The 15,272-nt window shown below is 45.9% G+C and overlaps 1 protein-coding gene and 2 non-coding genes across 3 annotated transcripts in view; all 3 read right to left on the bottom strand.

The window, feature by feature from the left end:
- wdr43 (WD repeat domain 43) overlaps positions 1 to 15,272 on the bottom strand; it is a 63,982-nt gene that overhangs the window by 2,650 nt on the left and 46,060 nt on the right. The window contains exons 13-17 of the mRNA XM_038799083.1: positions 13,826 to 13,857; positions 12,049 to 12,112; positions 11,199 to 11,312; positions 7,505 to 7,574; positions 4,899 to 4,954 (exon numbers count right to left, since the gene is read on the bottom strand). Coding sequence (XP_038655011.1) covers positions 4,899 to 4,954; positions 7,505 to 7,574; positions 11,199 to 11,312; positions 12,049 to 12,112; positions 13,826 to 13,857 — 336 coding nt within the window. The remainder of the gene's footprint in view (positions 1 to 4,898; positions 4,955 to 7,504; positions 7,575 to 11,198; positions 11,313 to 12,048; positions 12,113 to 13,825; positions 13,858 to 15,272) is intronic.
- On the bottom strand, positions 6,704 to 6,835 carry LOC119968078. Its single transcript, XR_005461109.1, has one exon. It is a non-coding gene; the product is annotated as a small nucleolar RNA SNORA31 (small nucleolar RNA).
- Positions 11,761 to 11,891, bottom strand: LOC119968080. The gene has a single exon (XR_005461111.1). It is a non-coding gene; the product is annotated as a small nucleolar RNA SNORA31 (small nucleolar RNA).

Raw genomic sequence — 15,272 nt, 5'->3', positions numbered from 1 at the left:
ACTACCAACAAGCTGCTTGGGACCCAGGCGGCGCCCATTCGGGAGTTGCAGCAGCAGGCCGCTGAGCGGGAGGAGGCGGCCGTGGTCCTCGTGGGGAAAGTGGAGTTGCACGAGGCACTTCACAAAAAGTGGCAAGACCGCTTGGAGGAGCTGGACTTTCGCACGAGGGTAAAGAATTTGAGGATCCTGGGCCTGGCGGAGGGGCTGGAGGGGTCGGATCTCCCGTCGTATGTGACCACGATGTTGAGCTTGTTGATGGGAGCGGGGTCCTTCCATTTGCCCCTAGAGCTTGAGGGAGCTCACAGAGTGCTGGCCAGGAGGCCTAAGGCAAATCATGGATCATGGGGGGAGACTTTAACACAGTGCTGGATCCCTCACTGGACCGGTCCAGTTCAAGGACGGGTAGGAGACCGGCGGCGGCCAAAGTGCTGAGGGGGTTTATGGACCAGATGGGAGGGGTGGGAGACCGAGAGTGCAGGAGTATTCCTTTTTCTCTCATGTTCATAGGGTTTATTCCCGAATAGATTTTTTCGTCCTGAGCAGGGGATTGATCCCGAAGGTGCAGGATGCCGAGTATTCGGCCATAGCGATTTTAGACCATGCTCCGCACTGGGTTGATCTGGAGGTGGGGGAGGCGCGGGACCAGCACCCGCTCTGGCGCCTGGATGTGGGGATGCTGGCTGATGAGGTGTGTAGGAGGGCCCGGGGAAGTATTGAGAGGAATCTTGATACCAACGACACGGGGGAGGTCCGGGTGGGGATGGTCTGGGAGGCTCTGAAAGCAGTGATCCGCGGGGAGCTGATCTCCATCCGGGCCCATAGGGAAAGGAGGGAGAGGAAGAGACTGGTGGGGGAGCTCCTGGATGTGGACAGGAGATACGCGGAGGCACCGGAGGAGGGGTTGCTGGGGGAACGGCGTAGTTTGCAGGCCAAATTTGACTTGTTGACCACCAGAAAGGCGGAGACACAGTGGAGGAGGGCGCAGGGCGCGGTATACTAGCATGGGGAGAAGGCGAGCAGGATGTTGGCGCATCAGCTCCGTAGGCGAGATGCGGCCAGGGAAATTGGTGGAGTGACAGATAGGGGTGGGAATGTAGTGCGGAAGGGGACAGAAGTAAATGGGGCCTTTAGGGACTTTTACGAGGAACTGTACCAGTCGGAACCTCCGATGGGGAGAGGGGGGGATGGAGAGCTTCATGAAAAGGTTATGTTTCCCAGGATCTCTCTGATCCTGAAGCGGGATAAGGACCCCTTGCAGTGTGGATCATACAGGCCTATCTCGCTCCTCAATGTTGATGCCAAGTTGCTGGCGAAGATCCTGGCCACCAGGATAGAGGACTGTGTGCCAGGAGTGATACACGAGGATCAGACAGGATTTGTCAAGGGACGGCAGTTCAACACGAATGTGCGGAGACTGCTAAATGTTATTATGATGCCGGCAGTGGAGGGGGAGGCGGAGATAGTGGTGGCGCTGGATGCAGAGAAAGCGTTTGATAGAGTTGAGTGGGGGTACCTGTGGGAGGTGCTGGAGCGGTTCGGATTCGGGGAGGGATTCATCAAATGGGTGAGGCTGCTCTACGCGTGTCCGATGGCGAGTGTAGTTACCAATGGAAGGAGATCGGAGTACTTTAGGCTCTACCGTGGGACCAGGCAGGGGTGCCCCTGTCCCCCTTGCTCTTTGCATTGGCGATTGAACCTTTGGCTATGGCGTTGAGGGAGTCAGGGAGATGGAGGGGTCTGGTGCGGGGTGGGGAGGAATATCGGGTATCACTGTATGCGGATGTGTATGCTGCTGCTGTATGTGGCGGATCCAGAAGGGGGAATGCCGGGGGTGATGGAGCTGTTAGCGGAATTTGGGGGCTTCTCGGGCTATAAGTTAAATTTAGGCAAGAGCGAGGTATTTGTAGTACACCCGGGTGATCAGGAGGAGGGAATTGGGAGGCTTCCGTTTAAGAGGGCAGTGAAGAGTTTCAGATACCTGGGGGTGCAGGTGGCCAGGAGTTGGGGGACTCTCCATAAGCTTAATTTTACCAGGCTGGTGGAGCAGATGGAGGAGGAATTTAAAAGGTGGGACATGGTGCCGCTATCGCTGGCGGGTAGAGTGCAGTCCGTCAAAATGACGGTTCTCCCGAGGTTCATGTTCCTTTTTCAGTGTTTGCCCATCTTTATCCCTAGGGCCTTTTTTAGAAGGGTGACTAGCAGCATCATGAGCTTTGTTTGGGCGCATGGGACCCCGAGGGTGAAGAGGGTCTTCTTGGAGTGGGGTAGAGATGGTGGGGGGCTGGCGTTACCCAATCTCTCGGGGTATTATTGGGCGGCCAATGTGTCGATGGTGCGCAAGTGGGTGATGGAGGGGGAGGGGGCAGCATGGAAACGGATGGAGAGGGCGTCCTGTGGAGATACAAGCCTGGGGGCCTTGGTAACGGCACCGTGGCCGCTCCCTCCCACGAGGTATACCACGAGTCCGTTGGTGGCGGCTACCCTCAAGATTTGGGGGCAGTGGAGGCGACATAGGGGAGAAGTGGGGGGCTCGATGGAGGCTCCGTTAAGGGGGAACCATAGGTTCGTCCCGGGGAACATTGATGGGGGATTTCAGGGTTGGCACACAGCGGGCATCAGACAGCTGAGGGACCTGTTTATTGATGGGAGGTTTGCGAGCCTGGGGGAGTTGGAGGAGAAATTGGGCTCTCCCGGGAAACATGTTCCGGTATCTGCAGATAAAGGCGTTTGCTAGACGGCAGGTGGAGGGATTCCCTTTGCTTCGCGCGAGGGGTCGGAGAGGGGAAGATATCTGATATCTACAAGGTTATGTAGGAGGTGGAGGAGGCGTCAGTAGAGGAGCTGAAAGCTAAGTGGGAGGGGGAACTGGGGGAACAGATCGAAGACGGAACATGGGCTGATGCCCTGGAGAGGCATTATTTCTTCCTCCCCGTGCGCGCGGCTTAGCCTCATCCAATTCAAGGTGCTGCACCGGGCCCACATGTCCGGGTCTAGGAGAGTAGGTTCTTTGGGGGTGAAGACAGGCGTGTCAGGGAGTCCAGCGAACCATGCCCATATGTTCTGGGCATGCCCGGCACTGGAGGAGTTCTGGAAGGGAGTGGCGAGGACGGTGCCGAGGGTGGTGGGATCCAGGGTCAAGCCAGGATGGGGACTCGCGATTTTTGGGGTTGGGGTGGAGCCAGGAGTACAGGAGGCGAAAGAGGCCGCTGTGCTGGCCTTTGCGTCCCTAGTAGCCCGGCGAAGGATCTTGCTATAATGGAAGGCTGCGAGGCCCCCAAGCGTGGAGACCTGGATCAATGACATGGCGGGTTTTATTAAGCTAGAGAAGGTCAAATTCGTCCCGAGAGGATCGATACAAGGGTTCTTTAGGCGGTGGCAACCTTTCCTCGGCTTTCTGGCTCAACGATAGGGTACGGGGACAGTAGCAGCAGCAACCCGGGGGGGGGGGGGATGTGGTACATGCGTTGATACGGTCTGGGGGGTGTTACAGTTACGTTACATTTTATATTTTCTGTAAACAAATTCCAATATTTTTTTTTTAAAGGCAGAAAAAACAATCCAGATAGAGGTCAAGGCAAAGCTTGATGATTTGGTTAATATAGTTCCTTCACCGTCCAGAATAAAACAAACTACAATAACAGAAAATGATGGTGTTGCATGTCAGTTTTGTGGGATGAGAACTGGTTTACATTTGAGGAGACCTAAGTGCGTGAGGGAGAACAGTCTCTTCATCCTAAAATGCAAGATTGAACTTGGGCTAACTTGTCTATAATGCTCCTGCATGAAACAAGCTGGGCAGCCTCAGTCAAGTTCCCCCCAAGCGCAAGTAGTTGCCCCAACTAAGCCAAGTTGGCATTCTCCCGCAAAGCTAAAGAACAAGCCTAAAAATTGAAAGAATGTACGATTACACAGCAGAGCTTTCTGAGGGTGGAAATGAAGAGTACAATGGCTGATTTATTTTCTCATTAGTAACAAAATCATAAACAAGTTAATTATATTCAAGTTTATAACTTTGCTACGGGGAAACAAATAAAGAGGAACTCTTCCTCCTTTAGTGGAGGGGAGCTGAGGGAATTTAACTATTATACTTGACTTGGGAGTACTTAATACAGACAGTGGATGTAAAAGATGGGAACGATTTCACTGTCAATACTTCAGTTCCTTCATCTTGGCAAGGACACAAACTCATTTCAAGGTGGGAATAAAGTAAACTTGCACTCCAATTCATCTTCAGAGCAATTTTGTACTAGTTTGGCAATTGTATTTGGCAATTTGGCAAGGGGCTGGTTTAGCTAGGGGCTGGTTTAGCTCACTCGGCTAAATCACCAGCTTTTAAAGCAGACCAAGCAGGCCAGCAGCACGGTTCGATTCCCGTACCAGCCTCCCCGGACAGGCGCCGGAATGTGGTGACTAGGGACTTTTCACAGTAACTTCATTGAAGCCTACTCGTGACAATAAGCGATTTTCATTTTCATTTCAATTGTAGGCAAAAACCATCTAATGGTAATTACTGAAATATGAAACTGAATACAACAGGTTTGTACTGCATACAAGTACCATGAAATATTGTTGTAATATAGTCTAGCGCTGTTGCACATAATTCGAATAAGGCTGTACATTTCTCTCCCTCTCATTGCACAGGCAGACGAAAACAGTGTAGAAATTTCAGTGAAATTAAGAATGAGGGACAAATCAAACCACAGTCCAAGTTGCCCCTCAAATTTGTCAGGCCGGATATTGAAGCAAAGATGAAAGACACAAAGTAGCAATAAAGGAAGAGGAATCTGATTGAACAGAAGACAAATGCTCATTTCTTTTTAAGTCAAATTGATCTACAACATTAAAAGGACACTTCTGGAGGGCTGTGAGGTTTCACAGGACCAGTTTGCTACACTTACATCAGATTCCTGATCTGCCATCAGGTCATCTTCGGAGTTTTCTTCTGATGATGATTCTAGAAGGGACAGAGATAAAATAATTTGAGTTATCAAACTGCAGTACAACCTGCACTTTACAGTACCTTCTCACATATGAATTAGGAGCAGGCCCTTGAGCCTGCTCTGCCATTCAATAAGGTCATGGCTCATCTGATGACAACTTCAACACCACATTCCTGCCTACCTCTAATGATAACCTTTCACCCCCTTATTAATCAAAAACCTATCTAGTTCAAAGACTCAGCTTCTACTGCCTTTTAAGGAAGAGAGTTCCAGAGACTCATGACCCTCAGAGAAATCACTGCTCATCACTGTCGTAAATAGGGAACCTCTCATTTTGAAAAAGTGACCCCTAGTTCTAGATTCTACGACAAGATGAAGCATCCTCTCCACAACCACCATGTCAGTACCCCTCAGGACATTAAAGGTTTAAACCAAGTCACCTCTTACTCTTCTAAACTCGAGTGGACACAAACCTAACCTCTCCAACCTTTCCTCACAGGATATCCCACCCAGTCCTGCTATTAGTCTAGTGAACATTTTCAGAACTGTTTCTAATACATTCACATCTTTCCTTGAATGAGACCATAACTGCACACAATACTCCAGATGTGGTCTTACCAATGCCCTATACAACTGAAGCATAACCTCCCTACTTGAGTAATCAATTTTCCTCAGAATTACTTGCTGTACTTGTATACTAGCCTTTTGTGACCCATGCACCAGGACACCCAGATCCCTCTCTGCATGTCAGCTCTGAAATCTCTCACCATTTAGACAATAAGTTTTTTTTTAAATCTTTCTGCCAAAATTAACCACTTCACATTTGTTCACATTGTACTCCATTTGCCAGACTCTTGCCCATTCCTTACGTCCTCTCACAATTTACTTTCCTACCTATCATTGTTTAGCAAATTTAGCAACCGTACCCTCAGTCCCTTCATTCAAGTCATTTATATCCATTTTAAAAGCTAAGGCCCCAGCACTGATCCCCCGGCACACCACTCAGCACATTCTGCCAACTAGAAAAAGACCCAGTCATGCCAATTTTGCTTCCCGTTACTAGCGAATCTTCAGTCTGTGCCAAGATGTTATCCCCTACACCATGAGCTTTTATTTTATGCAATAACCTTATCAAGTGCCTTCTGGAAATCTAAGGATCCACTCATTGCTTTTATCCACAGCACATGTGACTCCTTCAAAGAACTCAATAAACTGATTAAACAATAAACTGATTAAATATCATTTCCCTTTCACAAAACCATGTTGACTCTGCCTGATTGCTCTGAATTTTTCCAAGTGCCCTACTATAACATCTTCTAACATTTACCCTGTGGCAGATATTAGGCGAACTGGCCTGTAGTTTTCAGCTTTCTGTCTCCATCCTTTTTATTGAATAAAGGAGTTACATTTGGTATCTTCCAATCTAAATCGAACGTTCCCCAAATCTAGGGAATTTCGAGAAATTCAAATCAATGCACCAACTATCTTTATTAGCCACCTTTTTTCAAGACCTTGGGGTGAAGCCCATCTGGCCCAGGGGATTTGTCAGCCCTCAGACCCAACAATTTTCTCAATACCATTTGCCTGATGATTGTAATTTTCCTGTGTTCCTCCCTCCTTTCCATTTCCTGATTTACGACTATATCTTATGTAGTATAATGACAAAAAAAAACAGAAGGGCAATCCAGCCAATTGCTTGGGAATGCACTGGAAATGAAAGAGTGGTTGGAGCAGATTCAATAGTATATACAGTGTTGTCTGTTACATGTATCCTCTATTTCAATCTGAGCTGCCACTGAAGGAGCAGGCAGAAAGCGTAAAGAAATTTAATTTTGCATCTCAGTGAATAAACCCAAAAAGTTAGTGTTGAACTTCAGGTCTGTCAATAGATGCATAACATGTCTTTTCTCACTCTTTTCTACACATTCCAATAAATAGTTTCAACCTACCATTAACCCTAGTTGGCATCACAGAATTCTATTAATCACTTGCAAGTGCACTCAAATTATTTAACCATATGACAAAACCTTCTTGCTCATTGTTTACAATGTGTTCTCTTCCCACTCCCCACTAGTGAACCAAAGATCTACCCTTGAATCCCTATTCACGTAGTCCCAAGGAGGACTTCACTTGGACTCCCTCCCTACACCTGGTTGCCTCTTTGCATCCCTTCATTCCTTTTAAGGCCTCCCAAGAAAAGCTCAAACTTTTGGCCATTGTCCTGCAGTTCCCTTTTGACTTGGTATTCAATTTTAGATAAGATTACCAAAGTGCCCCAGGAATGTATGAATTAGGAGTAAGCCACTCAGTCCCTAAAGCCTGCCCTGTCATTCAATAAGATCATGGCTGACCCAACTGTAACCTCAACCCCACATTCCTGTCCACCTCCCCTCATCACCTTTCACCCCCTTGTTAATATCATTCTTATACATTAAAACAGGTAGATAAATTCAATCTGTTGTTGAGACACTGCTGGTCACTTTTTATGTTTATCTACAAGATATATGTTACCATGGAGAACACTTGCACAGATACATAGTAACAAGTTTGTGATGAGTTCTTACCTTCCTCATAAACCAATTTCGCTGTTTGGTCCACACTGCTTACATCTTGTGCTTTTTCAGATGCGGCAACCTGAGGGATATCAAACACCGCTACTAAGTTTCACAAGTACGTTCATAACGCAAGCAAACTTTAGCAATTGCTAGGAAATGCTGTGTCTACATCAAAAGATGTGAACAAAGAACACATTGCAGATCTAGGTGCAATTAAGGGCATCCTGATGGAGCAATAATGGAGAAGAAAAATTCAAGTTTCTAACATTCATGAGTGGTTTTGAATATATCTTGTTTCCTGATGGGGCAATATGTTGCATCAACGGACGACACGCTAGCACAGTGGTTAGCATTTTTGCTTCGCAGCGCCAGGGACCAGGGTTTGATTCCCGCTTGGAGTCTGCACATCTCCTTGTTTCTGCGTGGGTTTCCTCTGGGTTCCCCCCCCCCCCCCCCCCCCCCCCAAGAATTCCTGAAAGACGTGCTGTTCGGTAAATTAAAAATTCTGAATTGTCCTTCAGTGTACCCGAACAGGCGTCGGAATGTGGCGACTAGGGAATTTCCCCAGTAACTTTATTGCAGTGTTAATGTAAGCCTACTTGTGACACTAATAAAGATTATAAGAAGGGTGCAGTCACAATGTTGGGGGTTTACTAGAGGCCTCCCAACAGCCAGCAGGAGATAAAGGAGCAGATAGGTAGACAGATTTTGGAAACGAGTAAAAACAACAGGGTTGTGATGGGAGACTTCAACTTCCCCAATATTGACTGGGACTCACTTAGTGCTGGGGGCTTGGACGGGGCAGAGTTTGTAAGGAGCATCCAGGAGGGCTTCTTAAAACAATACATAGATAGACCAACTAGATAAGGGGCTATACTGGACCTGGTATTGGGGAATGAGCCCGGCCATGTGGTAGAAGTGTCAGTAGGGAAGCATTTTGGGAACAGTGACCGAATTCAGTAAGTTTTAAAGTGCTGGTGGACAAGGATAAGAGTGGTCCTAGGCTGAATGTGCTAAATTGGGGGAAGGCTAATTATAACAATATTAGGCGGGAACTGAAGAACCTAGATTGGGGCAGATGTAAATCAACATCTGACATGTGGGAGACTTTCAAATGTCAGTTGAAAGGAATTCAGGACCGGCATGTTCCTGTGCGGGAGGAGGATAAATACGGCAAATTTCTGGAACCTCGGATAACGAGAGATATTGTAGGCCTCGTCAAAAAAGAAAAAGGAGGCATTTGTCAGGGCTAGAAGTCTGGGAACAGACGAAGCCTGTGTGGAATATAAAGAACGTAGCAAGGAACTTAAGCAAGGAGTCAGGAGGGCTAGAAGGGCTCACGAAAAATCATTGGCAAATAGGGTTAAGGAAAATCCCACGGCTTTTTACACGTACATAAAAAGCAAGAGGGTAGCCAGGGAAAGGGATGGCCCACTAAAGGATAGGCAAGGGAATGTATGTGTGGAGCCAGAGGAAATGGGCGAGGTACTAAATGAATACTTTGCATCAGTATTCACCAAAGAGAAGGAATTGGTGGATGTTGAATCTGGAGAAGGGTGTGTAGACAGCCTGGGTCAAATTGAGATCCAAAAGGGGCAGCATGTGGCACAATGGTAAGCATTGCTGCCTACAGCGCTGAGGACCTGGGTTCGAATCCCGGCCCTGGGTCACTGTCCGTGTGGAGTTTGCACATTCTCCCCGTGTCTACGTGGGTTTCACCCCCACAACCCAAAGATGTGCAGGTTAGGTGGATTGGTCACACTAAATTGCCCCTTAATTGGAAAAAAAATTGGGTACTCTAAATTTATTTAAAAAAAAAAAAAAATTGAGATCCAAAAAGACGAGGTGTTGGGCGTCTTGAAAAATATTACGGTAGATAAGTCTTCAGGGCCCGATGGGATTTACCCCAGAATACCGAAGGAGGCTAGAGAGGAAATTGCTGAGGCCTTGACAAAAATCTTTGGATACTCACTGCCTTCAGGTGATGTCCCGGAGGTCTGGAGAATAGCCAATGTTGTTTCTTTGTTTAAGAAGGGTATCAAGGACAATCCAGGGAACTACAGGCCGGTGAGCCTTATGTCAGTGGTAGGGAAATTACTGGAGAATTCTTTGAAACAGGATCTACTCCCATTTGGAAGCAAATGGACGTATTAGCGAGAGGCAGCATGGTTTAGTGAAGGGGAGGTCGTGTCTCACTAACTTGATAGAGTTTTTCGAAGAGGTCACAAAGATGATTGATGCACATAGGGATGTTGTCTATATGGACTTCAGTAAGACCTTTTACAAGGTCCCTCATGGCAGACAAGTCACACAGAAGTCACACGGGATCAGGGGTGAGCTGGCAAGATGGTTACAGAACTGGCTAGGTCATAGAAGGCAGAGAGTAGCAATGGAAGGGTGCTTTTCTAATTGGAGGGCTGTGACTAGTGGTGTTTTCGCAGGGATCGGTGCTGAGACCTTTGTTGTTCGTAGTATATATAAATGAACTGGAGGAAAATGTAACTGGTCTGATTAGTAAGTTTGCAGACGACACAACGGTTGGTTGAATTGCGGATAGCGATGAGGACTGTCAGAGGATACAGCAGGATTTAGATCGTTTGGAGACTTGGGCAGAGAGATGGCAGACGGAGTTTAATCCAGACAAATGTGAGGTGATGCGTTTTGGAAGGTCTAATGCAGGTAGAGAATATACAGTGAATGGTAGAACCCTCAAGAGTACTGAAAGTCAGAGAGATCTAGGTGTACAGGTCCACAAAAGGGGCAACACTAGGTGGAGAAGGTAGTCAAGAAGGCAAAAGGCATGCTTGCCTCCATTGGCCGGGCATTAAGTACAAGAATTGGCAAGTCATGTTGCAGCTGTATAGAACCTTAGTTAGGCCACACTTGGGAGTGTAGTGTTCAATTCTGGTCGCCACACTACCAGAAGGATGTGGAGGCTTTAGAGAGGGTGCAGAAGAGATTTACCAGGATGTTGCCTGGTTGGAGGGTATTAGCTATGAGGAGCGGTTGAATACTCAGTTTGTTCTCACTGGAACGACGGAGGTTGAGGGGCGACCTGATAGAGGTCTACAAAATTATGAGGGGCATAGACAGAATGGATAGTCAGAGGCTTTTTCCCAGGGTAGAGGGGTCAATTACTAAAGGGTATAGGTTTAACGTGCGAGGGGCAAGGTTTAGAGGAGATGTACGAGGCAAATCTTTTTACACAGAGGGTAGTGGGTGCCTGGAACGCGCTGCCGGAGGAAGCAAGGACGATAGTGACATTTAAGGGACATCTTGACGAATACATGAATAGGATGGGAAGAGAGGGATACGGACCCAGGAAGTGTAGAAGATTTTAGTTTAGACAGGCAACATGGTTGGCACAGGCTTGGAGGGCCGAAGGGCCTGTTCCTGTGCTGTACTTTTCTTTGTTCTTATTATAGAATAGCAATGTAGTTTCCACCAATGTCATTTGCGAGATCCCCAAATACAACGGTGGAGGTACTAAATGAAAGGTCTGACGCCCAAGCCCCTACCCCAGAAAGTGCTGTTTGATGGAACAAATAAAACAGTGAGAGAAATGTATGTTAGGTGGCTTTCCAGTCACAGGTAGTTGTAAAATATGCATAACATTGTTGCAGTTTCTCTCTCCCCCACCCCTCAACTTCTCTACATAACTAGTACTCAATAACTGTCCCCAGCACCAGGCATCCATCCTTACCTGTGCAACTAGAAGGAAAAGCTTGCCATGCAGCCGTGAGAGCTTCTGGAGAGTTTTCACCCTGCTCTCCATTAGCTGGTACAAGACTCCAAGCTGTGGTATAAGATTAGGCAGCTGCAAAGAGTAAAATCAACCATTTTAGTGCAAGCGAAACAGCAGCCAAAGTCTGGAATAGAAGCTAAAGATAAAAACGACACTAATTTGTGCAATTCTAATTATACATACAGCCTTTAAATATATGAATGGTAAAACCTGAGGATTAATGAACCAAACTCGAAGAACCAGATAACAATCCCACAATTTCTACAGTGCCACCCAGGCACGATTCTCTGAAAAGTACAGTCTAAATAGTTAACTTGCATAAAGTCTGTTTTTTTTTAAAGAGATAGTTTATCAATGCTCCAATCACGTCTTCACCAAAATCAAAAAAGCTAAAGCCTCAATGAACATCTATTCCCAAGGCATACATACCTATGACAGCCAAGAGGTTTCAAATGATGGAACACACACTTTCTGTGGATATGGTTATGCACTCATTAACACCGTTAAGATACAAGCTCATGTATGTTTTCCTCTATTCAATCCAAACTGCCACTAGAAGGGCAGGCAGAAAGCGCGAAGAAATTTATCTTGCATCTTATTAAGGAACCAGAAAGCCATAGTAATGTGCTTCAGGTCTGTCAATAGATGCAACCTTATTTGTTCCTTCATAGCTGACCATTAAAAAGCTATGACCCAAATAAAGAGTTCCTGAATTTAAAGTTCGAAGATCTAAGGGAGATCAAAGCTAATATTTAACATGCCTTTCATTATACTGCCACGGCTAAGTAAACCAAACAATAATACTTACTGTAGATAGATAGGAGGCATGTAGGGTTAAGACTGCCTTTAGCCATTTCACCATTAGTGCAGCACTACATGTAGACAAAACAAAGTCATTAAGTGTGTGCCAAAGTGTACAAATCTTATTACAATATGTGACTATAACAGTCTGTCCAGATCAGTTTAATTGCCTCAAGGCACACTGGTCTCAAGATCTCGAGGCCTCCACTACAATTAAAATGCAGGAAAGACTAGAGCAGAAGCAATAGCTCCCTCTATCTAGGAAATAGAAAATATTCAGGACAGCCTGATATATAGCAGCGAAAAGCATGCCACTGTTATTTTAACACCATAACCTGATTTTAAAAGAATTAAATTCTATTCCTCCACTTGAAGCATCACAGATTAGACTAGCATGAAGCTCCTCTGACACTTTACCCACAGCCATTCTATGTCAGTGTGGGACCTTGCAGTGAGTATTGGCAGCTGATGATTCCAGCATTCAATCAGTTTCATTCATAGCTACTCAGATAATGAAACAGCCTGTGCCCATATACGGCAAGACCTAGACAACATCTATGCTTCGGTAAGTAACATTTGTGCCAACAAGTTCTATACAACGACCGTCCCCAATGAGAGAAAATCTAATCATTGACCTGTGACATTTTAAGGTCATTACCATTGGCAAATCCCCCACTAGTATCCTGGGTATTACCACTGACCAGAAAATGGACCAACCACATAGCGCAGTGTCTAAGAGGTTGGGAATTCTGCAGCAATTAACTCACCTCCTGACTCCCAAGGCTGGTCCACCATCTACTGCAGTGATGGAATACCTCCACCTTGCCTGGATGAGTTCAGTTCCAACAACACAAGCTGTTACCACCCAGGAAAAAGCACTTGCTTGATTAGTACCCCATCCATCACCATTGACCCACCATGTTCGCAGTTTGACCGCCTACAAGATGCACTACAGCAACTCGTGAAGACACCATCAATTGCACCTTCCAAGCTCAAAACCTCAACCATCTGGAAGAATAAGGGCAGCAAGCCACACACCATCTTAACTTGAGCTATATCACCATTCCTTCACGGTCTTTGGATCAAAAACAAAACCCTCTCCCTAACATTACTGTGGGTGCACCTAGACCCTAGAGCAACTCCAGGAGGTGGCTCACTGCCACCTTAAGGGTAATTAGGGATGGGCAATACTGTGCCGGCAATGTTCACATGAATGAATAATATTTACATCACCAAAGACTCGAAGTCTGACTGAAGTTTGCCTCGCATGTTGAGCACAGCTTATTGAACAGCAATTGCAACAGCTCTTGGCTAAACTTAACACACCGCCGCAATAGAGACACTTTCCGGCAGTCTATGATTTAGTACTATATTAGGTGGTGCCTTGATTGACCAAGGATGTCATCACGGTATAGGTGTGTAATTAAAACATCGGAAGCCACCTATAAAGTTTAGGTCAGATTTGCCATTAATCAGAGTGCGTATTCCGCTGCTGATGCCAACAGCTCCTGTGTTCCAATACAGAAAACAACAAATGAGGCACCAGCACCATGAACAGCCCTTTCCAACGTCAGAAATTCAAATGGAACAAATCAGATCTACAAAATAGAACTGAGCTTTTTGGTCTATGACAACCAGACCCATAAGCTGTGCTTAAAGCAGGAAAGCAGATTTCAGTGTTTGATTAGCAACTTAGTGTGGTAAGGCGGGGTGGAGGTTGGGGTCATTTACAGGAGTCACTCTACAGCATTTGAAAATAAATCCCTGCTAAATTTAAACCTCACCTGTACGGATGACCTTGCAATCGCTTTGTGATCTGCAGAGAAAAGAGAAATAATACTTTTATGAATGAATTATAACTCAATGGGGGAGGTATTGGTACCATAATTGGGCCATGTGGTGTGTGATGCCTCATTTTGAAATGTAGATCTATGCTCGCCAACTTTCAAATTCAATTTGTAGGCCTGTGCTGTGCAGGCATGGGGGTGAAACTCGGGCACTTCCTCAAATTCGATTTTGTTATTAAAAATTCAAAATATAATTATCTTCCTCGGGCAGCAGTAGAGACAATATATGTATTCAATGCCAAGTTAGATATATTTTTAATAGATATGCAAGTCGGGGGTAATGGGTGGCAGACGGGAAAAGTGGTGCTGAGACCATAACCAGATTAGCCATAATAATACTCAATGGCAGAGTCGGCTCAAAGGGCCGGATGGCCTACTCCTGCTCTAAGTTCGATGTTCCTATGGAGGGAAAGGAAAAATAAAAGGAACATCCTTTTTAAACTCCTAGGCTGGGTCAACTCATTAGTTCAGTCTGGTTAGTTAAATGTATCTTATGCAAGGTTGACCCCCTACTGAAAAGCCACTCACTGACAGCTTTCCTTTTAATTGCCTAGAGACAAAATCTAAGTAGAATTAGATTTTAAATGAATCAGATTTTTGGGAATGATGGAATTGAAGGGGGGGGGAATAGGTTAATAAAATAATGGATTCTAGAATCGATAAATAATAAAACTACGAACAATCTTCCTCCGTTATTTGTTGGAGCACAATTTTCCAGTAAAATTCAAGAATAAAATCAACCGCCACGGCAATGGCATTGCAGCAGCACCACAGGAAAGACTATTTATTGCAGACAAACCAAACTGGTAATTAATTAAATTTAGTACAGGAACTATTGATTGCAATGAAACAAGACTCGAATCGTAACCACCATGAGCCAAAATTGAACCATTGAATGGTATAACCTGGGAAACTGCCCATGCAGCTCAGCTGGTAGATGTTGATCCAGCTGATACTTCAAAGAAAACAAAGTCAATACGATCTGGAACTTTCAGCATACAATCAAATGGAAGCCATCTGCATTTCATCAACAGTAACTATGCAGGAGACTTCCGGTGGTGGCCACGTGAGCAGTCGCACATTTGGAAGCTCCCGCTCAAGGTGGAATTTTGCAGTCTGAGGGGACAAAGTTTTGGATAGAAAGAGGAGTGCCAGGAGACGGTGTAGCTCCTTTGGTGTGGCCAGTGGATGGATCCACGAACTAGGAACGGGTCGAGAAGGAGCTGTTGGAGCAGGTGTGTCTTCCAGGTGTGCCATAGGTTAAGATAATGGAGGGTAAAGGGCCAATTCTGCCACCCACAGGTCAACGGAGCAACTGATGGACATTTTAAATGATAATTTCAGTCAGCGGAGGAAGGAGGCCCTGGCCAAGATGGTGGAGCTA

The sequence above is a fragment of the Scyliorhinus canicula genome, chromosome 6, assembly GCF_902713615.1.
Source record: "Scyliorhinus canicula chromosome 6, sScyCan1.1, whole genome shotgun sequence".
NCBI classification, from domain to species: domain Eukaryota; kingdom Metazoa; phylum Chordata; class Chondrichthyes; order Carcharhiniformes; family Scyliorhinidae; genus Scyliorhinus; species Scyliorhinus canicula.
Note: the sequence above shows the minus strand (reverse complement) of the source record. Positions and strands in the feature narration are given on the sequence as shown.